Source organism: Myripristis murdjan, chromosome 23 (assembly GCF_902150065.1).
Source record: "Myripristis murdjan chromosome 23, fMyrMur1.1, whole genome shotgun sequence".
Classification (NCBI taxonomy): domain Eukaryota; kingdom Metazoa; phylum Chordata; class Actinopteri; order Holocentriformes; family Holocentridae; genus Myripristis; species Myripristis murdjan.
Genome location: NC_044002.1, coordinates 5,067,501 through 5,095,141, shown reverse-complemented (window position 1 = coordinate 5,095,141; position 27,641 = coordinate 5,067,501). Strand labels below are relative to the sequence as shown.

Below are 27,641 nucleotides of genomic sequence, written 5' to 3'. Positions count from 1 at the left end.
GCGTTTTCAGCATCTGGGGCAATAGAAAGGCTCACAATGGGACATAATTACCCCGTGATGGCCGCTGAAGCTGCTACAACAAATGCATTTGTGTTGTTATGTCAGTGAGCTGGCGACTGGCCGCTTTTTCTCCCCACTACCTCTCTCTCTCTCTCTCTCTCTCCCTCTCTCTGTGTGTGTGTGTGTCTCTCGCCCTTGCCCTTATTACGCCATTCTCTGTACTTTTCCGCCCCGCCGTCCCCTCTGGAGGTGTCACGGCCGATGTGCGTGAACACACGGGGGGGGATTTTTTTTTTTTTTTTTTTTTTTTCTTCAAGCCGAGGTGTGACACACTGTAGCGCTGCGCGAAGGATGTACCCACACACACACTGTCTCTCACACACACACACACATAAAAGGATGCTCTGGAGAGCCGGGCTACTTTTTTGGACCCGCATCCCAAACCAAATCGATCCGGTTTGACTTGATCGGAGACCTCCAACGCCCCCTATCCCTGTTCCACCTCCACCCGCCGCCCGCCCTCTTCCTGTGCTCGGTGGCCCGGCGTCGGCGCTGGCCCGTGCCGCGCAGGAGCATTAGTCAAATGGGCCATCATCCCCGTCGGCTACTCAGATGATGACTTTTGGCAGAACGCGGCGGCAGCGCCATGCCAGACAATCAGAGCCATTGCCATTTCATCACAGCATTACGCGCAAACACACACACAAAAACACACACACACACGCGCACGCATACACACACACCACAGAACAAGCTGTTTCTCATTAAGCCCGCAAACATGAGAGATTGAGTGAGCAGAATAGGAGGTGACGAAGAGAGACAGAGAGAGAGAGAGACCGAGTGGAAGGCTTTTCCACCATGAGATAAGACAGTTTGAAGAGAGGAGGAAATCTGTGTGTGTGTGTGTGTACGAGTTGGGGGGGGGTTACATGAAAACACACAGTCCACAATCCTGTGTGTCATGGGTGCTGCATGCGCGCCTGCGTGTGCTCAGGAACGACGATGAAAGCGACACCTTCCCACCCACATGACACCCGGCACGCCCACCCATCCCCGGCCACCCCTACTCCTACCCCTCCGACACTGCTGTTCCCATAGCAACAAGATTTGGGGGAGAGCGCCTGGGGCCGCTGGATTGCTGAAGGGGGAGGGCGCGGGAGAGACGGGGAGTGTGCTAAAGATTAGGGTGGCACTTTGCTGCCGCTGCTGGGATTTGACCAATCTGCTGTTGAGGCTTTAAGACGCTCTAATTCCTTCCCCCTTTCCTCTCTCTTTCTCACTCTCTCTCTCTCTCTCTCTCTTTCATGCACACACACACACACACACACATTCTCTAGGTCAGGCTGACGTGTGCTAGAAAGCATTATTTTTGGGAGGTAACTCTAGGAACAGCGCCGTACCTGTAAGAAGTAGGACAAAGTCAGGCAGCGCTTTTCAGCCGTTTTCCGTCAGGGAGCCGCTAATAGAAACCTCCTAATAGCCTACATTCTCTAATTGGGATTATTTCCAGTGTGTAAAATATGACTGGAAATCCTTTTCATCATTTCCTCCCCAGCGGAGGCCCCTCAAGGACCTGCAGGCGACCCAGGACCCCATTTTGAGCCACCACTGAGCGAAGGCTGAACCTTTTGAATGTGAAGCATTCCAGCTTGCAGAATGAATGAAACAGGTGGAAGTGCATGAAATGTGGAGATGCCGCTGTTTGAATTTCCCCTCTGAGCAATGCAGCTGAAGGCCGTTCAAAACAATAGGCGCATGTATATGAGGCGTGTTGTTTTCCGGCGTTTCCGTTTGTGACGTCCGTCTGCGAGTAGCGCTTTCCCACCGTTCAGACGTCAACCCCGTTGTTGGCGTGACTCACTCACACCGGATCTCGTCCTCCACGTGTGAGGGTGTTCTTCTCTTGAGAATACGTGCAGTGCAAGCCTGCTCACTGTGTGTGTGTGTGTGTGTGTGTGTGGGCAACTGCAGTGAGTAATAACGGGGGTCAAATTTTCTCTTTGTAATTTTTCTATTCTTTACATTTCTGCGCACGCATAGTACAACGTGATAAAACACAAGGGCTTGTACTTGCTTTCCATGGGCCTCATTCATCAAGGCACATGTAATTTTTTTTTTTTTTTCATGAGCAGTGGCGTATTTTTTAAATGTGGGCAATAAATAAGCAATCAGTTAAACGGAGTCTTAAATAACATTTGATTAGGATTCATTCGTGCTGCCCAGTATTGGACTATTACAAAACAATTACAGGAACAAGTGTGTCAGTTGTGTTTGATCAATAATTTAATCCAATAAAGCACTGACCACTGTACAACAATCAGTCTAATAAATAAATGATAAATTACTGTACCAACCAGTGTTATGCACAGTCTAACATCGTCATGAGGATAAAGCGTCTCGTTTGCAGAAAATAGTAACTTACAGACAGCGTCATCAGGTTAGGTTAACATAGAAAAACAGCCTGTTGAGAATAAATTAATGCTTTCAACCCAGACTGTGGCTGGGCCTGTATTTCAAAAGGTTTTACCCTCACCTTTGACTTACCTTTTTCAGAATTCATGCTATTTTTTATTTTTATTTAATTTTTTTTTTTTTTTTTTTTTTTTTGCTGATTTTCTGGTTGTTTTCTTGTAACTTCTCACTTATTTCTTGCCAATTTTTGGATCATTTTCCTTGTATTTATTTGTTTATTTTATTTTTTGCTTTGTATTATTTTATTTTATTTTATTTTACTAATTATCCACTTATTTGCTCACTGACATTTTTAGCATTTTTTTTTTTTTTTACAAATTTTCTAAAATTTGTCTTGTAATTTTTTTGATTTTTTTGATTTTTTTTTTTTTTTATGATTTTTTGTTTGTTTGTTTGTTTGTTTGTTTGTTTTTTGTTACTAATGTTCCAGTAATTTTTTGCTCACTGCCCTTTCTCCCGTGTTTTTGAAAGGAAATCCGATGAATTCACTCATGCTTCCGAGGGTTAACATACACTGTACGATCAGCCTATTCACAAAGGTTGACATGTAAACAGTGCACCGCAGAAAAACAGCTTTTGCAGGAACAGTTTAACAGCTTCTTCAGAATCAGGCTCCTCTTGAACCTCACAAACAGCAGCATTTCAGCCTTTTCACACCAGGAGACATTTTCCCTCCAGCAGGAAGTGTGATGGTGTCATTAATTGCCAATATTATGAAAGCATCCACATCCAGACAGCTTTATTTGCCACCAGTCCCAGCACTAGAGACCGGTGCATCTGTAACACGGAGGCTTTATTCCGGAGTAAATAGTTTGGGCCTTTTCAATGTTTTATACATGCAGAAAAATATGAGACATGAGAAATGAGCAAAATGAGACCCACTTTGCTTATAACCGTGCATGTGTGTGTGTGTGTGTGCCCTCGTCACATCGTATGTGTGTGTGTGCTCTCCAGTGTGTAGGTGTGCATGTGTCTCCTCTCATTAGCGGGCGGTGGCGTTCGGTAGCTCGTTAGCGTGGAGCTAGCTGAGCGCCGGGGCACCGGTGCAGCTTCATTAGCTACTGTGACATTTATCTGATCGTTTCCCCGCGTCGCCTGTACTGCCACGTCTCCATGGCAACCCACCAAAGCATACGCACACACACACACACAAAGGCAATCACACACGCATAAACACAGTCCTAGTTGTTCCAGTTGGCCACAGTTAAACAATATATCCACAGATGTGCACAGAGAGGGTCTATATATTGGACGAGTAGGCGATAACGAACGTGTGAAACGTGCTGCATGTATTCATCCGCCTGCGATGGACCCGAGGTGGGCAGAAAATTGCTCATTGCAAAGTTCAAGTGACTCACCGTCGATATCATACTCCTTCGTTTGGCTCAAGCCGCCCCCCCCCCCCTCCCGGAGCCAGTTTTACCTCGATAAATCTGTTTTCCAAGAAAATCCAGTCGGCACCACGCGTTTCACTTTGAGTCACTAATCCGCCTCGCACCACCGTTGACAAATTCACTTATAGATCATTTGAGGAGGGAAAGAAAAGAAAACAAACAACAAAAAAAACAAAAACAAAAAACGGCTTTTTGCGAGGCGTTATGGTGAAGTTGCTAATCTGGTTTACAGTTTGATACAAGCCTGTGGAATGAATGTGTGTGTGGTTGTGCGTGTGTCGACGTGTGTGTGCACAGAGGCGAACACGTCTCATGATGTGTGCAGGTGTGTGTGCATTTAAATCCATCTATATGTGTGTGTTTGTGCATGTCTCTCTGTCTCAGTATGCATGTATGTGTGTGTGAATGTGTCTACCTGTCCAGATGTGTGTGTGTGTGTGTGTGTGTGTGTGTGTGTGTGTATTTGTCTAATTTTCAAGGTGTAGACATGTCTGTGTGTGTATCTGTGTGACTAGATGTGACTGGAAGTGTCTAGGTGTGTATGGGTATTACCTGTGTGTGAACATGTTGGTACATGTGTCTAGCGGTGTGTGTGTGTGTGTGTGTGTGTGCAGCTGACCTTGGTCGCCCCATTCCCTTGGGGGGGAACTCATGTTTCTCACTCTGGTTGTCAACAAGATTAGTTCCCCCGCGGGACCGTTACACACCCTGCAAACACGCTGCCAATGAGAAGAGGTGTGTGACAGCTCGGCCCTTCCGCGAACCCCAGTGAAGGGTGTGTGTGTGTGTGTGTGTGTCAGGGGTGTTTATTGTGTGTGTGTGTGCTGCAATTGAGGGGTGAGGGGAGTCAGAGAGGATGTGTGTTTTAGAGCAGAAACAGAAGGGAAAAACAGCAGGAGGATCAACTCAGCCAGCCCGAACTGAGCGTGTGTGTGTGTGTGTGTGTGTGTGTGTAGGTCTGTGCGCACACGTGTGTGTGTGTGTGTGTGTGTCTGTTTCTGAGAGAGACCATGCTGAGATCTGAGCTGTGCTTACTGTTAGACCTGGCTCATCTGCATCCGTCTCTTCCCTCTCTTCTTCTCTCTCTCTCTCTCCCTTCATGGGGCTGCCTCGCTCGCCCCTCGCTCTCTCTCCTCCCCTCTGTTTGTGCCACATTCCTATCTGGCCGCCTGTTGGACTTGAAGTCTCCAGCTGTGCACGAGGCAGACAGAGGGAACGGCTCGCGCTTAATGTAGTCCAGGTATCTCATCGCCATTCCTTTTGCTTGTAATCAGCGGCGGCCGGCGGCGCCAAGCCTTCCGTGTTGTTGTTGTTGTTTTTTTTATCAGTGAAACACTCTGTATAGATTTCTGGCTTTTTTTTTTTTTTTTTAAATCCATCAGCCAATAAAGCGCCGGTCGATAAGGCCTAATGGAGCAGGGCCGAGGTGTAAATGTAAGGCTGGAGCTCGACCCACCGACCCAGGAGACGATTCAACTTGGAATAGATGTTGACGCCGCGCCCCCTCCACGCCCCGAAAAATGAAACGGCGTCGGCAGTCGCGTTTTTTGCCGCGACCTGGTGAAACCGGGACGCAGACGTCTCTCTGGATTCAGCTCACGACACTTTCCAAAGCCATGTGTTTATTGCTCTGTTTATCCCGGTTTATTTCATCAGGTTCTGTGGGCAAAACACCTCAAACTGAAAGAGACAAGCGCACATCTCCATCTGCAGTCTGAATTTATGATGTGCTTTAAAGGGGCAAGCGGGGTGCCATTTATTTATTTATTTTGCCAATTTGATATCATGAACTGTTGCCTTAAAAACCCTCAAATGAGACATCTATAGTTTAGGTAGCTTATTTTCCAGGGCTCCTCTTGCTCGTGGACGCTAACAATCCAGTTTGGAGATTTCATCCATTAGTAAATAGGCGGTGGCAGCTGATTGGCTGGCTTAGTGGTGACTCCATCCTCCTTCCTGAAAGGAACAATAGCAACAGCTAAAGCACACTGCAAAAACTCAAAATCTTACCAAGATTATTTGTCTTATTTCAAGTCAAAATGTCTTATTTCTAGTCAAAATATCTCATTACACTTAAAAAAAGACATGATCACTTCAGAAGGAACTTGTTTTTAGACAATTTTCACTTGTTTCAAGTGAAAATTGTCTTTTTAAGTGTTTTTTGTAAGTGTAATGAGATATTTGGACTAGAAATAAGGCAAATATTCTTTGTAAGATTTTGAGTTTTTGCAGTGCATTGGTGAGCCAATGCAGATTTAAATATATATATATATATATATATATATATATATATATATATATATTTTTTTTTTTTTTTTTTTTTTTTTTTTTTTTTTTTGGATCACATCTTTTATTTGTTTTTCTTTTACCACACCCAGTGTATGGGATGAAGCATTAGATGTAATACAGAAACAGATATACAAACAACAACCAAAAAACAAAACAAAAAAAAAGAGAACAAGAAGAAACATAAAAACAAACAACCAAAAGCAATGTGAGTATAAAGAAAAATATACATGATTCGAAATAGCATGTATTTACGCATACCCACATCCACCCCCCTATGCATACTTTCACATACATCTATCACATAAATCAAGTATTGAGTCTTGATTCATGCGGTTCATTTACTGTAGATCATTGATGCAGAGCTACACACACATACCCACACACCCACACACACACCCTCTCACACAACATCTACATAGCTACATCCCTAGTACCCCCCACCCCTGATATCCGCAACGATCTTGGCTGTCAATTGACTGTAATTAGATACTGTTTTGCATGGAATAAAAACAAAACAAAGAGTTATAGTGATTTAGATTTAAATAGAAATTTAACTCATAATTATTTGTTGATTTGATGAGGCCCGGTTGTGACAAACCGACGGGGGTGGATTTTGATTGGCTTGTTTTCCTGGTGACATCATTTCCCACAGAGAAGCTCGTTAAATAACAAGGGGCACCAGCACCATCATTTAACCTCAGAAAAACCTGCTCTCTGCCCCTTTAATATCCTTTTGGGAACATTTGGAGCTCGTTGCGTTTGACATTGAGTTTGGCCACATCCTTCACATCGCTGCTATCTGTCCTCTCAGGCAAGTCAAAAATCCTGCACCGCTGACTGCCCCAATTTCCAAATTACGAGGCGCACGCAGACACACAGAGTCCCTGGCCAGCTAATCAAGCTGCACGAAAGCCGAAAAAAAAATTTTTTTAGCATTTTTGTTTCAACCGGGTCCGGAAGGCATCGCGCGTCATGTTGCAAAAACAATAATTAGCAATGAAGTTTTACCGTCAGTGTCATGCAGCTGCACATCAGATAAATGAGGCCGCTGTCTGATACGTGTGCGAGGTGAGGGAATAGCAGCCCTGAGCAGCTGCTTGAAAAGACCCAACCAAACGCTGTTTTTTTTGCACGCACACAAACACACACACACACACACACACACACAAAGTGAAGATCAGCCCTCAGTCACGGCCCCGTGCTGCAGGGAGACCGGAGTGATGGAAGCAATAGTTAAGCCATTAAGGCAAACAATTGGCTCAAATTGAGAGGGGGAGAGAGAGGAGAAGAAGAAGAAGAGGGGAGGAGGGAGGGAGATGGAGAGGCTGTGGCAGGAGTGGATCCACTCAACGACTTAATCCGAGCCCCAGGACACTCGCCTGCTGAGCTTCACACACACACACACACATAACACACAGCTTTCCCTGGCTGCAATAACACCTTGTCAGTGTTGGCTGCAGGGGCGATGGAGAGAGGCGCTCGTTCCTTTGTAGCGAGGAGAGTCACCTTCTTGCAGACGACATGAAACACACGGGGTGCACAAGGCAAGGCGGCTGGGTGGCTGCTAAAGGAGCCCATTCTTTGTCTTGGTAGGCCGGGTGGAGTGAATGGAGGGCATACAGGGCGTACAGTTGTCCTGGATGAGGGAGGCGCTCATTGTATCGCCTCCCCCCGTCGATTCGCTCGACACCCACAGGCCTCGCACAAACAGCGAACAATGGCGGGGATTGTCTCCCCTTTCTGCTCGGGCCGCTCCCGATTCCTCCACACAGACGCGTGTGTCAGGAGACGCCAGGGATGGACGTGGTGCGGGGCGTCCCGTCTGAACCCCATCCGGCGCGGACGTCTCGGCGCTTTACGTGGCGAAAACCTCGGTGCGCGACGCCGGCCGGTGATCGGGGGGCCGTGACTCCTGTTACCCGCCCTCCCCCCTTCTCCTCCTCCGCCTCCGCCTCCGCCGCTTCCCAACAATTTATCGGACAGCTTAGCGAGGAGCGGCGGCTGCCCCGAGGACTGTTAGGTCTGCCTCGTTGACTCCCTCTCCGGCGCTGGCGTTTTTATTTGACATGTCCTTTAAGTCCTTTAAAGAATTGGGCGTTTCTGCCGAGCGCCTCGGCTCTTTCTGCAAGAGATGGATGGCCCGCGTTCAAAGGTCTGGATGTTTTTTGTTTTTTTCCCCTCCCTCCCGGTTTCTCTCTCTCCATGTCTCTCCGTTCCCTCCCTCCCTTCCTCCTCTCCTCTCCTCCCTCCCCTCTCTTTCTCGCTGAGCTTTATAGGGTGGTATTAGTGTTGTCAGCTAACCAAGCCCGAGATTTGGCTTTGTTTTTGTTTTTGCCTCTTAAGATAATGCTCCCTCGCTCTCCCGCCGAGAATAACAAAAGGGAAAGCGGCGCCATAAAACAAGCACAGCCATCGACTTTGCTTTCATTAAGTTCGTTTTCAGCCGTCTTAAATGGACCACAGGCCTTGATGGCAGTGACGTGTGCGAGCGTGTGTGTGTGTGTGTGTCCTTATACATGTTTGCGGCCACGCATGCGTCGGCCCTCAAACGCAGTCACGCTTTAGCCTTGTGTGTGTGTGTGTGTGTGTGTGTGTGTGTGTGTGTGTGTGCCCGGGTCCCATTCTCATCTCCGCTGGGCCTCGCGTGTTGAAAGCATTTAGTTTCCCTTTATTCATTCCAAATTAAAAAAAAAAAAAAAAAGATGGCGTCGCTCAAGTTAGCATTCCAAATGCGAGGACGGACGAGTGTGTTTTGTGCAGATAAGTGTTTGAGCTCGGAATTGAAAAGGGTGCGAGCACTTCACCTCTGTTTAATATGCGCTCCAGATGTGGAAACAGAACCAGTCTTACGGCTTGTAAGCATCTGTGTCCTGTTAGAGGGCCTCAAGGTTTACTGTACTGGTTTGCAGTTCCACACCTCGGGCTAATCCCCAACACACAACCCCACATTAACACCATGCACGCCGCTCACTCATGCATGAGTCAATATCAATATAGGGTACCATTTGGTGTCCCAGGCAGAAATCACTCACTTTTCATGAAAAATTTGCAAAATAACAAAACTCTGATGGTTTATTATAAATGGCCAAACATTTAAACACACATTGGTACAGAGATACATCTTTAAAAGGGTGTTTTTCATATTTAAAAAATTTTTCTATGATTAGATGCATGTGATTTTGCCATGTCCCAAACTCCTCTCTACTAACTTCACTGAGTGAAATAAGTAGATAAATGATATACAATGTACAAACCTTTTACATGCTCTTGTTGCTCTCATCAAGTACTTGAATAAAATGAGTCAATTGGATCATTTATGGTCTAATGTCATAATAATAATAAACGTTTTGCATGTGTCCCTGGATTTGCTGTCCACCCCGTCATTAGGTGGTTACTGCCACTATAAGACACCACCTGCTGTAATCAGTGACATCACTACCACTGCTTTGTCTTTTACAAATGGAGTGAAGAATAGCTCATGCAGAGAGAGTACATATCAACATTTATATTTTGACATTTTCATCATTTTATGATTGAACTTGAATGTGTTCAATCTTAATGTGTCCACCCTGTCATTGCAAAATATGAATCTATATAAATGCTTTTCAGAAATTCAAAATATGTTTGTTAAAGTATACAGAGTCACCTTCCTAACTGATACATGTTGCTAGCTAATGGCCCAACATGTGCTCATTAAATGCAAACTTCAGCCAGAAACGTCCACCCTGTCGTTGTCCACCCCGTCATCAAGTCTAGTTTTATAACAGTTTTATAAGTTTTTCAGTGTTTCAGAAGTCAAGTGGAGACAAAACATATGCAGAGAAAGAAACCATTTGAAAGGATACCTATGTTTATACTTTTTGTGGTAGGCCTACATTTAGGGACGAATGGTTTTTGTTTTGTTTATATCAATCTTGTTTTTTCGTCTAGTTGAAGGTTTTATTTATTTATTTTTGCTGTTGTTGAGTGTCATTTCCAAATGTAGCCTACCTGTGCACAATTCAAAATACAGTAGGTGAAAAAAGTCATGTTTTGACAAAAAACATTTGTTGACAAAACCATAACATTGTCCACCCCGTCATGTCATTGTCCACCCCGTCATGTTCATGTTTTATGTGAATAAATTATTATTTTCACAAGTTATCAAAACCTTTTGTGTGATTTTGCTCTTAAGAGATTAGGGCCAAACAGTATTATTTCAAAGTTTGACCAGATACCTTTATTTATAGAGTTTATTCAGAAAAGAAAGTACAACTTTCACAGATTTTACATATACAAACATATTTTTCCATAATTTCTGTATTTTTGAGAGATGTTTTCCAGAAACTAAAATATATTCCTGAACGAGGGACCAAATACCTTTCTGAAAATGTACATTTTGTAATCAATATGATTACTCTATTTAGAAATTGTCCCATGACAGGGTGGACACATTTTGCAATTCACTTGTACTTTCTATTCTTGCAGTCAATTTATAAAAGGTGCAGGAGCTTGACCAACATGCATTTCTAACAGCTTAAGGTCTACTTTATACAATGGATATGGAGTTCAGTGGAAAATCTCATCTTTTTTTTTGTGTCATTGGGAAGTCTCAATGGCACTCTATACTGATATTGACTCGCATACAAACATGCACCAACATGCATACCGTACATGCATTCCTTAAATGCCTCCCTTTGTGAATCACATCAGCAGCTCCAGTGGCAGCACATGTAACACTAACAGTATGATATTTAGAAAAACCACAGCCCATCGACATGGCTTCACGCTGCTCATGTGGGCGTGCTGTGCACTAACATGAATGAAATTTCCCTTCTTTTTTTTTTTTTTGTGCACTCAGTCATTCAGAGTGGATTTATCACATCTGAAACCCTCTCCATGCTCCCTTTATCAACAGTTACGCCCAAAGAAGATCCATCGCCGCGTCGTTGCTATCGAAAATACTACATTCAGCGCCGCAATATATCAGCCCGGCATTGTGCTGTTATGAAAAATTGCTAGCTTCAGGAGTGGCAGTGTGTGAAACCTGCAATGAGACCCGCCTCGCCCTGCCGTAGCAAGGGGGTCTCGATGGTTAGTTTGAGCGTCGCACGGTCGTCTCAACGCTGTGAGAGGCTTTTCCAGCTCCGTGAAGGTGGGTGACGTTCTTGCGGAATATGTGTCAATTTGGGAATTTGCAGCCTGAAACAGGTCGCGTTTAAAAGTGCTATGTGTGTGTAAGCACATCGGTGTTAGGCCGCTGCAGAGGAGATTTACAGCCGCTATTGCGTTTTACACCGCGAGCCACCGGGTCAGATTGGGAGGGAAATCTGCAGGATTGATTTATGGCACGAAGCAGGAAGAGGGCTGAGGAAAAGGGATTCCAAAGAGAAAAACTGCGGGGGATGCAGCATCAGGAAGCAACAGGGTTCATGGGAGATGTAGTCTTTATAATGAGATTACACTGTGTTACGCTGTTTTTGTTCTTTTGACCCTTTTTATTTATATCTTTATTTATTTACTTATCTCTATTAGATTATCCATACCATATTGGACATAATAACGCCATACCTTCGTTTCTCCATCTGCACGCGCACACACACACACACACACCCTACCCATATACATATCATTGTAAGTTTATATTGCAGTCTATTGTGGTTTGTACTGTAAGTCTACCGTCTGTACTCTATGTCCACTCGGTGTAATAAATGGAAAAAAAAAACAATAGCAGAGACGACGCCAGATGTAATACACAAAGGAGACCTGTAAAATAAAATATAAAAATAATAAATGAAAAAAAATAATTAAAAAATGAGATTAGACTGTGATTGGCTACCAAGCACCTTTAACATGATCTTATTGGTCCGAGTAACCAAAATTTCATTGTAAAAAAATATCAGCATCATCCTCTGTTTTCCATATCAACTGTTTCCTAACCCTGTCGGCGCTCCTCGTCTTGTCTCCCTGACAGTAACGGCACAGCCGGTAAGATGAACGGGGCGCTGGAGCATTCGGACCAGCCCGACCCGGACGCCATCAAGATGTTTGTGGGCCAGATCCCGCGATCCTGGTCGGAGAAGGAGCTGAAGGAGCTGTTCGAGCCCTACGGAGCTGTCTACCAGATCAACATCCTCCGAGACCGCAGCCAGAACCCTCCACAGAGCAAAGGTACACACACACACACACACACACACACACACACACACAGTCCAGGGCTGGGTCAGCCACCCTGTCTAGTTAATAGGAAAAGAACCTGGAGTGCGTGCAAGGTTACACAAACAAACCCCCTCTTTGTGCACCATTTGAAGACAAAGACTCGACTTGCCACATCGTCGGTTGTGCAAAATCACTTGATTTGACGCTATTATATATTTTCTTCCATTCCCTTTCTCTTTCTTTGATGAATTTGTCAAGTGTGAGAGTAAACAATAGAGACGGCGGCAGCAAACAGGCAGACAATAGCGCTGCCATATTAACAGGCATCAACCAGAGTGGGGGCTGATGACTCTCCAGATGAAACAGAGGGAGTGGGAGGATGGAGAGAGAGAGAGAGAGAGAGAGAGAGAGGCTGTGTTCCCGTCCAACTGTCAGGTGGATTATCAAGCGAACTTTTGAGACGTCGCACGAAACAAACCGCGAATTAGCAGGTTTTACGCTGGATTGGTGTTTTCTGATGTTCGAGCGAGCAAATCAGTCGCCCGCTTGAACATCAGAAAACTCCAATCCGCCGTAACAAAAAAAAAAAAAAAATGCTGCGTTCAATTATGAATTTATTAGAATTTGGCAAGTTGTTGTTCGTCTTTCATGTGCCTCTTCTATCCGAGGACAAAAGCAAAGCCTGGTGATATTCGATTGAGCGAGCTAAGAGCGGCCGACTTCTGCGTGTGAGGTTGTGGTGGATGTTTTTTTTTTTTTTTTTTTTTTTTTTTTTTTTTTTGCTCAGAACTTCACAGCTCAAGCAAAAAAACACAAACACACAAAAGCCACTTTCCCACCGTTGCGCGACAAGGTCGAGCCGAGCTTGTGTCATTATTTATTCTCCGGATGCACCCGTTATTAATTGCGCGATTCCTCTTGTCAGCAAACGCGTTCACGCCTCGGGTTTTTTTCATGTTGGAAATTTTGTAGAAATTCTGTCATTTCCATGCAGCGTGTTTCCAAGTCGATACATCATAATTTGCATCAAAATACTTGGACGGCGACCCGGCTTGGGAGATGCAGCCGCCGCCAGTGATAGCATGATATCCAAGTGGCACTCGGAGATGGAATTCAATTTGCTGTGGCTAAAAGGTGCGGTGTCCCTCACTTTTACACACCCACGCACACACACACACACGTCTCCGTCTCTTTCTGTTTTTATTTTTCCCGTCTTTCTTTTAGCTGTGCTCTCTCTCTCTCTTTCTCTCTCTCTGTTTGGCCTCCTCTCTCTCTGAGTGAGTCACATGAGCTTTTGAAAGCCTGGAGACAGCAGCCTGCCAAGACCTAAATCAACTCATTTTTGCACACCAACACACTTGTCATGTGCTTTGTGTTTCCACTCTGTGTGTGTGTGTGTGTGTGTGTGCGCGCGCGTGTGTTCTTAGCCTTGAGATGACTCCTCGTCTCCCTCCTCCCTCCCTCCCGTCTCTCCTACCTCCTCTTTCTTTCTTTCCTTCTTTCTCTCTCCTCTGATTCCAGTCTACAGAGGAGAAAAAAAAAAAAAAAAGGCCAAAGTTCTACACCTCCCGTCTCTCGCCTCCCTCAAATCTCCGTCTCCGTCTTCCGTGCCCTTGGATGGAGTTGTTTTTTCGTGGCTGATGAGTCAGAAATATCACTCACTGCCACTTCTACCGAGGAGGAAAACACAGCCACCTAACGTGCTTTTTTATTTATTTTTATTTATTTATCGGAATGACAATTTTTCTCCGTGCTCCTCGCTTTTTTTTTTTTTTTTTTTCCCCATCTGTCTCTCGGTGCTGCAAGGTGGGGTGTTTTAAGAGGAAATGGACCATTTGATTGGGCTCTTACCGGCCTTGTTATTCCCGGTCTTTGAGCACTGTTGTTGTTTTCTCATAGTTAAGTAAGCTGCTTGGCCTCGTCTGCACCCATCCAGCACAAGGGAGCCGGAATGACCCCCTCGCCGGCTCCACAGTTGCACTAGAGCCAATGGTAATTTCACTGGTGTCAGGGAAACTGTGGCCCCTCTCATCCCTCAATGTGTTTATTTTAAATTAGCAGCGGTGTTATTTGAGAGGGATCTCAGCCATTTGGGGCGAATGAGCACACTCCAGCGCCCCTATAGCGACCCAGAGGCATGCTTCAGTGTTAACTCTTTTTTTTTTCTTCTTTTTTTTTTTTTTTTTCTAAAATAGCAGTTTGGATTGAAATGAGTTTGTTCGTCCCACTGAGGCGTACAAAAAACTTCCCCAGCTGCCGCTAGAACCCCTACAACTCCAACAACTTTCCCTCTTTCCACCTTTACTCCGAATGCCCGTTACCTGACACCACAGGGGCTGCACATTTTTAAAAAGGAGATTAACAGCTCCACAATTCAAACATCAATTTTATTAATTTGGTTATAAGAGATCTCAAGAATTTGATGTACAGCTGACGAAACATAAACCACTGAGAATATAAAACTGCGTTGAAATTACTACAGTTAAGATGAAGGCAGAAATTTGAGAATAAAGTCGATATAAAAATTGAATGTGCACCATGAATGTGCACTATGAACAAAATGAATCTGATGAGCTTGTAGATATCTAAGATGACTTAAACGCCCCATAATTTATTTATATTCTAGCAACACAGTTCACAGCAGGCTGGACATTTTTTTTTTTTTTTTTTTCAGGCCAATACTGATTTGATATTTTGCAAAATAAAAACATGAGAGTCAAACAATATTAAATGCCTTTTAAAACTAAGAACAGGAGAAAAACCTTCTTCACCTGTGAGAAGGAGGACATGAACATGGACATATGCAAAAAAATGTCAGATATTGGCCTGATACTGGATATAAGTAAAGTGATTAACTGCTCCAACTCTAATTTTCAGTTATGAAGTGTATTGCAAAAATAAAGAAATAAAGAAAATGTATATTCAGCTGCTGTAATAATTATGTTTTTCAGCCTTGGGGTAGCGAGTTGTTTTCTGTAGGAGTTGATTTTATGCTAATGAGCCACTGCTGTGATTGGCTGCCTCATCAGAGGCTTCAGTTTTCGGTTCTGATGAGAAAAGCTAGAAAAGGAGAGTAGGGGTATTTATTCACCCTGTCAGCCCTCACTGAAAAAAAGAAAAAGAAAAGAATCCGACTTTAATAAGGAAACTAGGGCAAAATGGGAGTTTTGCAATAATGGGAAGTTTCACAGATTTTCTCAGCTGCTGTACGTGATGACAAACCGCGAACGTGCGCAAAGACCGGGGAAAAACAGCTTTGCACAACGTGTAACCTTTGTAGCTTGCGTGAGAACACGCCTGGAATGCACACGTCAGATGCAGACATGTCATTATCGAGACAAACTCAAACTCCAGAAGTCAGTCATTGTCATCCACTTCAAAGTTTTGGTGTCACATGATGATCTAAATGTGGATTCAGAGGGTTTTTTCCCCCCTCTGACAAGAATATAATTCCTCGGGGAAACACTGAATCTTAGACAGTATATGAAAATTGAAATGAAAATGGTCATATATAACATATACTGAATGTCATATCAGCTACTGGAAGCCCCAATATAAAAAAAACTGTATCCTGATTAGCATTTAAAAACCATTTTTGCCTAATTGCAAATGCTTTTCCACCTTTTTTAGTCTATCGAGGTTAGATATAATCCATCTAAGAACAAAATGGGTGAAAAATTTTGCTGTATAGGATATTACAAAATATTGACCATTATAGAAAAGCATGTCAGAGGCTTGTCAGTTCCACAGTTGAGAATCACTGCACTGCACTCAGCTCCGACAAATAAGGTTAGAACAAACACTGAGAATTTGACCCAGGTGTGTGCACTGAGGTGTGTGTGTGTGTGTGTGCGTGTGTGTTTTGCTGTTTATGCTGACTAGCTTTGTCTGGGGAGTATTGTGGCGCTGCTGTTGGTTTAATGTGTTTAGAGTTAATAACCAGATGAGTGGATGAGCGGGGAAGGAGGGGAGCAAGAAAGAGGAATGGAGTAATTTGGCATTTTGTGCTGAAAGAGAGATAGCGATAGAGGGAGAGATAAAGAGAGAATGAGACAGAGAGAGCCAGAGGGGTAAACAGAGAACGGTCCTTTTGCTAAAACACAACCTTAAGCACCATGACTGGTCTGTCTCAGTGTGTGCGTGACGGTGTGTGTGTGTGTGCGTGCGTGTGTGTGTGTGTGTCTGTGTTTTGGCAGGGGACGCTCTCTGTCATTTATCTTAATGATACAGCCCATCCACATGAGATGCCGAGACACTGCTGCATGCACACAAACACACACACACACACACACCACCTCAGAATGAGTTAAATGTCTTCATTAGCAGGCTGCGTCACCAATGAGACGCTCTCCAACCTTGGTATCGCCACAGAACAACAGCACAAGACGCAGGACCTGGGAATAGATCAAATACCAGAATTGTTTAAAAAATGGATAAAAAAAAAAAAAAAAAGAATCTGCAATGAAGGAAAATGTCTTATTTAAAAGCACCAGATATGAGATTGCAATGTTATGACGCCTAACTCATTTTTCCTGCAAATAATACAAAATTTAAATTGGCATTCTGCAGCATTTTCATATAAATGTCACTTAAGGTAATGCCTAATCACTAATTGATATATTGCAATAGTGATTAGCTGTGGTAAGCAATATCATGTCCTCTTTTTTTGCAGTAAAATGACCCCTGCACTGCGAGAATCATCATTGTAGGTCTATTTCCATCATGCAATTTGCAGCCAGTTTATTTTGAATTCCTGGTTTGAGCTTTCTAAATTTCTGCATCGGCCCGGTGATAAGCTCCTCCTCCGCCCTCCTCTTCAAAAGCCTTTTCTGGAATGGCACATTCTGCAGATAAACATTCAAATTTCAGATCCAAGTGCCTCATGCAATGCAGCTACAGAAAACGCTTACCTCTTAGGTCAAAGTCTGCAACTTCACTGCATTTTCGAAACAAAGGAGACAAACTTGCAAATAAGAGTGAAATATGTCCCAACAAAAATAACCAGGCTTTATTATAGTTTGTGCTCTCAACACCCTCTAGTGGTCAGAAAGTCACTTTAAGCATTTGTTGCTGTAAACACTGGGTGTCTGGCAGCTCTTTGGTAGGAAAATGTATCTGCTGCACAGATGTGATGATGTGTTTAGGTCTCTAGTTTGATTGGAATAAATAGTAGAAGAAGAAATGGGTAGTTAGCATGAGCCACCGTCGCCAAACAGGCGATGAAAAGAGAAAATTGAAGGAAAAAGACCGCGCTGGATGTTGCGGATTACCTCTTTCGGCACGACAATAAAAGTCGCAACCGCCGATTCCATCTGGCATGGCTGATTGACATGGAAATACCTTGAAAAACAAAAGTAAAAAAAAAAAATCCCTTTGAAGTGTTTACCCCGATGAGTGTTTGACACCGAGACGCAAGATCAATTGCCACGACGGGAAAAGGGGATTAAGCCACATTTTAAAGCCCCCGACAACCTGAGATGTCATCGAGATGGCTGAGAGAACAAACAATACAATTTGCCTTTTCTTCACAAGGGACGGCGCGGGAAATAATTTCAAGCCTTGAGATAAACACGCGCAGGAACACACACACACACACAGAGCCACAATTCAAGTTTGCCAGAGATTAACAGCATCTGATTGCCGACCACCGCTCCGATAAAACCCCCCTGCCTGCCCGGGTTATAACGCTGAGGTATCCAGGGACCTCCACCCGTCCAATGGCAGACATTTGCTTTGAAATTGCGAGCCAACTGTATCCGCACCCTCAGCTGTGGCAACGCCGAGCAAACGCTTGACGTCCAAGACAATTATCTGCTCTAATGGATTCAGTTGAGACGGGGCCGACCTGAGACGGAGGACTGATTTATTTCATTCTTTCCTAAAGCAGAGCGGCCAATTATATCGCCTTAACAAGACGTTAGCTTTGTTAGCAGGCTACCCAGGCCCAATTAGAGAGCAACTGCAGGTGGATTTTAATGGGATAGAGGATTGTGTGTGTGTGGCGTCTCGGCGCAGCGTGTGTCTGTCTGTGTGTGTCTTTCTTGTCTTGTGTGAGTGCAGTTTTTTTTTTTCCCTTTCCCCGCTCTGCACCAGTGTGTGTGTGTGTGTGAGCGTGCACACGTGTTTATACTTCTGCATGTCTCAGTGATGGAGCCAGTTGCCGGGTTATAAGCAAAGTTGCAGAGCTGGAATTTTTCTCTCTTCAGGGTCGGCCAGAAAGCGGCTTTGATTTCCGGAAAGTGCTCTTGTTGTTTTTGCAGGGGAGGGAGGGAGGATTTGGAGGGTGACATTGGTGCTTTTCCACCAAAGTAACTAGTGGATTGTATAGATTTGCGAAGTGCTGAGAGCTGGACCGGTTCCTACATAAACAGGATTAGAACATCAGCCAAATGCCCGTCAGAAACGCAGCATTGTTTGAAGCTATCCACTCATCCGCTCGCTATTTTTCCATCTGACAATCTGTTCCTTAATGTGGCGTCAAATCCAGAATTTTTTTTTTTTTTTTTTTTTTTGCTTTTTTTCCCCATCCCTGTCACTCAGTGGGTCTTTGACACACATAAATTACACACATTAGGAGACATTTTTACAGAGAGGGAAGAGGGAGGGAGTGCAATGAGAGAGAGAGAGAGAGAGAGAGAGAAGGAGTGTGTGTCCCCTGCCACCCAGAGGCCTGTGCGAGCAGTAATTGCAGTAGCGAGTAGTTAATGTGGGTCAGTGGTTGAGTGGAGCCCCAGGGGTGGAGGTGGTGGCGGCGGCTTGGAGGTGGGGTTTGGGGGGGGGCCGCCTGCGTGTCACGAGCCCGCTCGAGGTTGAAGGGACCCGGGGTGAGAGAGCTCTCCGCCCGCCCCGCTGCCAGAAGCAGGGTGACGGCAGGACAAGGGAGGCGGCGTCGGAGCTGCCGTCCCACCTGGGGTGCACCAGACTCGGCGAGCGGCTCCGTGACGCCCCGCCCCCCCCCCCCCCCCCGCCACTTCACCAGCCTCCCGCCTCCTCCTGCGCCGCCCGATCACCAGCAGAGCCGCCACATTGGAGCAGCTTGTTCCCCCCTCTCCTCTCCTCCCTCTCTCTCGTCTCAGTGTTAATAAACTGTGATTCCATTCTCGCGTTGCTGCACAACATCTCTCCATTGCATTCACATCTGACGGCACTTGCACCACAGCTTATAACCTCAGTCAACAGAGCAGCAAATCCAAAGCTGAGGTAGCACCTGTCACCAGCCGGAGATCGGCAGAATTTTATTTTAAATATGCAGCGGAGACCCCAAGGTTTCCAAAGATACCGAATATGTCCTGCTGCATAACAGGAAAATATGCATAAAATGATGCACAAGACATCTGGATATTTTCTATTTGCCAAGATGCCATAAAAGAGTGACGTAGCTTCAGTGAAGAAATGCAAGCAGCAGATGCAGAATAGGTATGACATCGTCCTGCAATATGGAAAAGTGATATTTCTGCCCCCTAAATTTCCCCTTAAGTTGCTTCAGACTTCAGCGGGTTAAGATAAAATGTGATGCTTATTTGTGTTGACGCCGAACTTGCTCACGCCCTGCATGTTGCAAAGCCTCCTACTAGGGTTTAACCCATATAGATTTTGGTTGTCTGATATTTCTGAGTTGAAGCCAGAATCGCTAAAGTCCTCACATTTTTCTGCCAGAAAATGTCCCAAATATAACAAGAATGCAGCCTTTTTACTGAGAATGTTACACAAGTGAGGTATTTAGTATTTAGATAATCACGTGGATCTGAAACTCTGGATTGAAACCCAGAATAATGACACTGTTTTTGCTGGTTCTTAAGCAAAATTGAACTATGGTCGAGTGTTATTTGAGAATACGAGTCCACACGGTGGTGAAATATCCTCATTAGTTGCTTTGTGCTCCCCTGGGACACAATACTATCTCTCCATTCTCTTCCATAGCAAAACAGCTCTCAAAATAACACATAAACCAATGCAAACAAAGCCAATAATACGAGTATAAAACACAATGAGTCCCAGTGCCCATTGCAAGGTTGCCACGCAAGGTTCCTATGCACAGGTTACCTGCAGACACTGGATGCCGGATCTACTTTCAAATGTAATTTCCTCAAAAAATCGGCACCGAGACTCATTTTTAATATTGGCATAATCCACTTTGTGCATGTTCGTGGAAGTAAATTGACAGAGACAAATACAGTATTGTGGATTAGCAGGCCAGGCGAGCACAGAGCAGCTAATGAGGATATTTCACCAGCATGTAGACTCAAATAACACGACCCAACACTCAGGCAAAGTTCAATTTTGCATCAAGGCAGTGTCCCATCCTGTCTGTCCAATTGTAGAGGAGAATCAGGGACGCTTCCTTTTAAATAAAAAATCCAACCTGCAGCGAAGGTGTAAGTGTATTTCAGGTTTTGCAGGCTGCAGCCCCTCCAGCGACGCCTGTTTGAAACGGAAAGCTGATATCAGCGCGCAGTATCGTCACAGCCGTGTATCGGTCTGACCTCCTCGGCTCCTCGGCTCCTCCGCAGCCCCGCTGTCTTGTGCTGTGAAGCCTGTGTTGACCTGTTGTTGGAGGGGAGTATGCGTGTTGACAGAGGAAGGGGGCCGTGGGTCTTCATTCAGTCAAAGGCCTCCTTCAGCGGCCATGAAGCATTTATGAACAGGCATCTCCCTCCACTGCTCTCTATTCCACTCACAGCCCCTCTTATTCTCCCCTCTTTTTTCTTGCAAACACTCTGCCCTTCTTTCCCACGTCCTCTCGATCTCACTCTCACTCTTTCGGTTGCTCACAGACACACACACACACACATGCGCACACACATGAATGTATAATAGATCCCCCCCCTCGCACTGAGTTTGTGTATGTGTGTGTCTCCGGTGTGTGTTTTGAGTGTCCCTCTTCAACAGCACAAGCAGAGTGTATCTCCCTGCTCTGAGCCCTCTCGGCCTTCAGGTAAATGTTTGTGCTGCCAGAGAGTCACACACACTCGCACGCACACACACACACACACACACACACACAAAAGCTCACTCACATCGCTTTATAGTATTCTTTCACTTGGTTCAAGGTTGGCCTGAAGATATGTTTGTTGGTAAATGAAGAGCATACACATGGACACACACACATAATCATATGCATGCTCTCATTGGCTCGCCGCAGCACTGTGTGTGTGTGAGCGGTGAGTGTGTTGACTCTTAAACAGGTGGAAGTGGAACACTGCGGAGAATGTCTGCATGTGTGCGTGTGTGTGTGTGTCCATGTTTGTGTGTGCGTGCGTGTGTGTGTGTGTGTGTGTGCGTGTGTGAGGTCCACTCTGCTCTTTGATCCTTGTCTTGACAGCCCACCACCTGGGACGATCCGCCACACACTGCATGGCTCCCAGGCTCTGCTACACCTTGGGAATCACAACACATAGGGGCTAACGCAGTGCTAACAGCCAGCCTTCCCATACACATTATATGCAATCAGAATTGCTAATGCTACACCAAAAGCTAACCCTCCCATATACAGATATGCAAAAAAAAAAAAAAAAAAGCCACCAGAATCATAATTCACAGTGCTCGGCTACGAGCTAACCCTCATACAGTGATATTGGAATTGCTAATCGCACACAAGGGGCTGAAGCTTCAACACAGGTGCAATTGGAATTATAATGGAATTATAATGCACAATACTCAGGCAATGCTAAAAAGCTATCCCCCCCTATTCAAGTACACCTACTGCATCTATTATGCACCGGGCGTAATAAACACAGCGAACACTCGCCTTACCTTGCCTGACAATGAAATCATAATACCTCTAAAGCTATGCTAACCTTCAGTGCAGAGGCTTTTCACCATGGGCATTAATTCAGCTGAGCTAAGTGTGCAGGGTGCTTTTGCCGGGCCTTCGCTTAAGTGAGTCCAGAATGTATCATTTTAACAAGGAGCAAAAGATGAAACAAAAATAGCCAAAAATGTACGCGGAAACCACCAGTATACCCTCGAAGCTGTTTGTCTGTGCAGGATAGGGAGGTGACCAACATCTCGCCATAGTTCAAATCTGCTCAGCACACATATAAACTGGTTTGCTGCAGGTTTTTGGTGCTAAAATAAACCTCAGAATAGGCTCGGCCCCGGCTTTGGGTGTAGTGAATCGACAGGCCTGCCTTTTGCGTGGGAGGGGTCACGAAGAAAACATTCAGCTCAGAGTTATCTCGCCGCACAGAGGCACTGCGCCATGTGAATCACAACACAAATCACGTTGCTGACGATAGGCGAAGGGCCAACTATTCAACAGCCCTGGCACCCAGAGGACACCGCAGGAATTCAGATCCATTATGCTCCCAGCCTCATCAAAGGGACTCTGGGATTCGGATGCTAAACCTGCTCCAGATGCTCACTGCTGGATTTCACTAAGATGCACTGCGGAGCAAATGTCATAAGGGCCGATGCCGGAGATAGAGGCAACCAAACCATGACCAATTTGCCACGTTCACACGGAGTTGATTTACATCTCACTCGGCTGCACGGAAGGCAGAAAAGGTGATGTAAACGTCTGACTCAACTGATCTGGGACAAAAATATTGAAAATATTCACCCGAATTCAGGAGATAAACAGAGCCGGAGCCAAACACAGAGAAGCCAAAGAAACATCAATGAAAACAGAAAATTGGGCCAAAAAATGCTCCACCAGTGGTTTACCTATCAGTTAGGTTAGTAGTTTGGTTAATAATAATAATAGAATCAAAATGCTTTCAACTCAATCTTAACCCTCCCATTATGTTTGGGGTCAATTTGACCCCAGCCAATGTTTAACATCTCTAAATAAATGATTAACATAATTTTTTTTGCTTCATATTTAATGAGTGTTCCTAATGTTAGGTTCATGTTTACCCAGTTCTACCGGGTAAACATTAAATTGACATGATGATATGTTTTCAATGTTCTGTACACACTTTGTAACGCATCGGTTATAAATAACAAAAATCTGTACTTAGAAATAATATAAAGCCATTAAAACACCAAAAATTAATGTTTCTTTCCAATTTTAGATCAATCAGTGAGATTTTATGGTGATTTGAATATTTTTCCATTGTCGCATAATAGGAATACTGGATGTATAAGTGAGGTGGTGGGGAGTTATGTTTTATTTAAAGGGCTATTTAGGTAATCAACAAAAAAAACATCAAGTACTTAACACATTAACTTTGGTAACAATTTTAGTTATAATAATTTTGTGAAAGTTTAAACTGCAGGGGTCAAATTGACTCCAAACATAAAGGATGTTCAAAAATGTGAACATAACAGGAGGGTTAATGGACGGTTTTGTTATGCATATGTGTATTTTAAAGATTTTCCTGCAAAAAAAAAATAAGTAGCTTACACCCATTTCTGCATATCATCGTGTGTGTGACTTAGCGAGACCTGTGGGTTCTGACTTTTTGTCGAGTCGGACAATAAATCAAATATTGCTGCTGTGTGTACGAGGTGACGGGAGGAGTCACACTCCCGTGTCTGCCATAAATGTTTTCCTGCTGTTTTCCGTCTGACTGTGCACTTTTGCGTGCTGACTGAGAATGGCCTCCAGCTGCAGTGTTGCGCCCCACACTGCAGGGATTAACACACAGATTAATGAAGAACCACCTCCGCCTCCTCCACCTCTCCAGCTCCTCTCATTTCTCTCCGTGCACAGGCGTTTTAAGTGCACGGACACGCAAAGAACCCCGGTTCATTTTTGTCGAGCCGAGCGATCCAGGAAGTGAATGAGTGAACGAGTGAAAGTGTGCGAATGAGTGTATGAGTGAGCGAATGAGCGAGTGCACGCGAATTACTCGGTGATTAACAAAGAGGCGACCCCGTCACCCCCGTCTTTTTCTTCTCTCTCTGTCTCTTCATGCGATGTTTGTGTGTGTGCACGTGCGCCGCCGCGTGCGCGCACTTCCTCGAGGCTCAAGTCATCAGCGTTGAAAGGAATCCAGAAGTATTTCCCCCCCCTCTCCGTGAGGATGTTTTGTCCTTAACATTCACTCAGCGTCTGCCAGTGTCGACAGGTGATGCCAAGCAGATGAATAGAGAAAATGCTCTTTGTTGCTCCTTATGCTCATCCGTCTCTCTTTCTCCACCCCTCCCCTCCTTCTCTCTTTCTCTCCCCAGGCTGCTGTTTTGTCACGTTTTACACAAGGAAAGCTGCCCTTGAAGCCCAGAATGCACTGCATAACATAAAGACCTTAACAGGGGTGAGTGTGTGTCCTCGATTCTCCTCTGCGCACTTTCTCCTCTAATCACACACTCACAGCAGTACCTCCAGGCACCCCCTCCCAACACACACACATATGCACAAATTTATGTGTGTGAGTGTGTGTGTGTGTGTATGTGTGTGCGAATACATGTGTGTGTGTTGCGCCGCCGCCACTCTGCATGTGTATCTGAGTCAGTGAGGGAGTGACTGAATGAACCAAGCGAGCAAACAACGGAGTGAGTGAACATGAGCGCGTGAGTGAATAATTATTTTTCAAACCGGGCTGTATCAAAATGTTGATGCCCATTATTTATTTAAATCTGCGTAGCACCAACCTCGCTGCCAGCTGCAGTGATGGGAAACTCGCCGCTCTGCTGCAGCTTTTCCTCGCTTTCAAGATGGCAGCGCACACAGACGCAGCGGCTGTGCTTTACTGCCGCTATCGCAATGGATTCATAAGTTTCTCTGCATTTTATTATACAGTGGCAATAAACTATCTACCTATCTTCACCGCGGTCCAACAGGGCACTCACTCTCAGCCTCAGAAACCATTATAAATGTCCTTTTTGAAAGCAGGACAGCACAGTCGGTGCCCAGCCAGAAAACGGTTCCAGACGGTGCCTCAAAGCAGCTTTTATTTAGCATTTTGATTCCTTAGCCTTGCCATGTCTTTCTTTGGCGAAGTCAGCGAATGTTGCATTCGTTCGAATTCGGACCTTGGAATTTCAGTCTGCGACCACGTGGTGTTCATGTCAACTCAAGATACACGAGTGCTAATAAGAATGCTAGCAATTCGGAGTTCCCATGAATGCAGCATTAGTTGAGTTAGAGCAGTGTGGACGCATAACAGGCAAGGTGTTATTGCAAAATTGCTAATGCTAAATTAAAGCAGTGATTGCTATCCTTTTTATTGGTGGACAATTTCAAGCCATATTTGACTGTGCTGTGAGTTTCCCATTCTCCAAAACTATATTTGTTATGGTTTTGGAAGCCAGCAGTTAGCGGCATGATGGAAGGTGCAGCAAAGTGATGGTGAGGTTGTACTATGCACAGTTATAAATTATTGGTATTAACATTTTAATACAACCTGAATCTATGCTTTAAGTAATAAAGTAAGTACAGAAGTAAAACCCAAGATGTGCCAGTATATTTCTGCATGTGTGTGTGTGTGTGTGTGTGTGTGTGTGTGTGTGCATGTCCCCATGCAGTGGCGTAAGCTTGCATAGCCCATATCTTCCGCTGTCCAGTCCTTTCTCTCCAGTGGAGCCCCACTGCAGCCCAGGAGAGCGATAGAAGGAGGGAAAAGGAGCTTGTTCCCCCTCCCCCTCTTGTTCTCTGAGCCTTCAGTGGATATTTAGAGGCCCCTAGATCCCCTCAGCCCAGGCTATTGGCTCCGTCCCTGCCTCTCTCCTTGGCTGCGCCGACTAACTGGAATCTCATCAGTTGAGCGCCTGCGCTCACCGGTTCCGTCAGTTGGATCAGTGGATAGCCCTCCTGGGCAGGACGGGGTGGATATTGCGAATCCCACAAGAGCTATATGCGGGATTTGTGCTCGGGTTCCTGACTCGGAGTCAAGCTTGTTGTTTCGCGGCGAGTCACCGTGTTAATTGCTCGTGGAATAAGTATGTTAACTTTGGTCTGTTTCCTCCGCCGCCAGAGTTAGTCACTCATCCCTTGATGTAGGTGTGAAACAGCCTCCGGGGAGGATACATACTGCAGCGGCTTCAGGATTATGGGAACATGAAATAGCCTTCCTCTCCACAACGCGCCAAACCCCTCCCCGCCCGGTCATCCCTCCTCCTTGCTGGCTTCTTTGTGCCGCAGCGACGCACAGAAGGGTTTGTTTGGGATCTGAAGACTGGCATTGAAAGATTTCGACCGAAGCCGCTGATACACATCACTTTTAAAAATATCTTTCCCCACATCTTCTCATTCCAGAACGTCCCCAAATTACAAGTGCGCAATTAAAACAGGAGATGGAACTTGCTGGATGTATTATAAGGTGGGAGAGATATCCTGTCTTTCCCTGGAAATTTTATCCTTCACGATGAAAAAGCCTAGACACAGCATTTAGACCAAAGGACACTTGAAACGCAGGTATTATTGATCAGTTCTGCAATGAATAACAATCAATCAGACTGTGTCTTGCATTAAATTAGATATGAACATCGCTGACTGGCCACTACCTGATTTTTAATAAAGGTTTGGTATTAACAAACCGTCGGTCCGACCCTAATACACCGGCGTATGAAAAGGACCAATCCATACAGTAGGCGCACTCCATCAATAGAAACGTAATGACAGAGTATTAAGTGGTTTTTGCAGGGTTATGTTTATCATTTTGAATGGGGTCTCTGCGGCACGGCGGCACACCGGGCGTATACAAATGGGATGGCAGCTTGATGACCGTGAAACCTCGCCACGACGGGGAAGGAGGGAGCCAGAGGACGAGCTGGAGACAGGCGACGTGATGACGAGGGCCGCGAATTAATTGCCGAACGAGGCGAGACAAAAGAAGAGAGAGCGGAGCAGACGGGGGGCGGGCGGGCGGACGGGGGGGGGGGGGGGGGGGGGGGGGGGGTGAGAAAGAGAGAGAGAGAGCAGGAGGGAGGGAGAGGTTAGCAGAGGTGATCAGCAGATGGACGGGAAAAAGGTGGAGTAGGGCACTCCAGCATGCTCGAGGGCAAAGCAATAAACGGGCCGCAGTTAAAAACCAATACCTGCTTATTAACTTCCCCGCTCTCCCCGGCTTGTAAAAAGCCAGCGGAACAATGTTTATATTGGCACTCTCTCCCCTCCCTCATTCTCTCTCCCATCCAAACCCGAGGCCCTAACAGGGAGAGATGCAATCACAGTAGAAAGCTGGATCGAAGCCACATTGTGGAGAAGGGCACCGGCGCTGGCAGTGTGGACTGGCAGCCATGTTGGTTTAGGGCGCAAACAGTTTGAACGGCTGCCATGTTTGAGGAAGGCACCGAGCGAGGGACCCGTGGGCTCCGCTGGCATCGCAGTGGTGGTTCAGTTTTTTTTTATTATTTTTTTATTATTTTTTTTGATGAATGTAAAGCTCACTCGCCCGCTCTCTCTCTCTCTGCTGTCCTCCTTGTAGACCGCTCAGTGAGATGATAATGGCACTGAGAGTGCAG

At 45.3% G+C, this 27,641-nt stretch overlaps 1 protein-coding gene across 11 annotated transcripts in view; it reads left to right on the top strand.

Moving 5' to 3' along the window:
- The window catches only part of celf2 (cugbp, Elav-like family member 2), a 188,734-nt gene that overhangs the window by 111,321 nt on the left and 49,772 nt on the right, over positions 1-27,641 (top strand). For all 11 annotated transcript variants that reach the window (XM_030045558.1, XM_030045562.1, XM_030045560.1 and 8 more), the window contains 2 exons: positions 12,109-12,305; positions 24,411-24,493. In XM_030045558.1, coding sequence (XP_029901418.1) covers positions 12,109-12,305; positions 24,411-24,493 — 280 coding nt within the window. The remainder of the gene's footprint in view (positions 1-12,108; positions 12,306-24,410; positions 24,494-27,641) is intronic.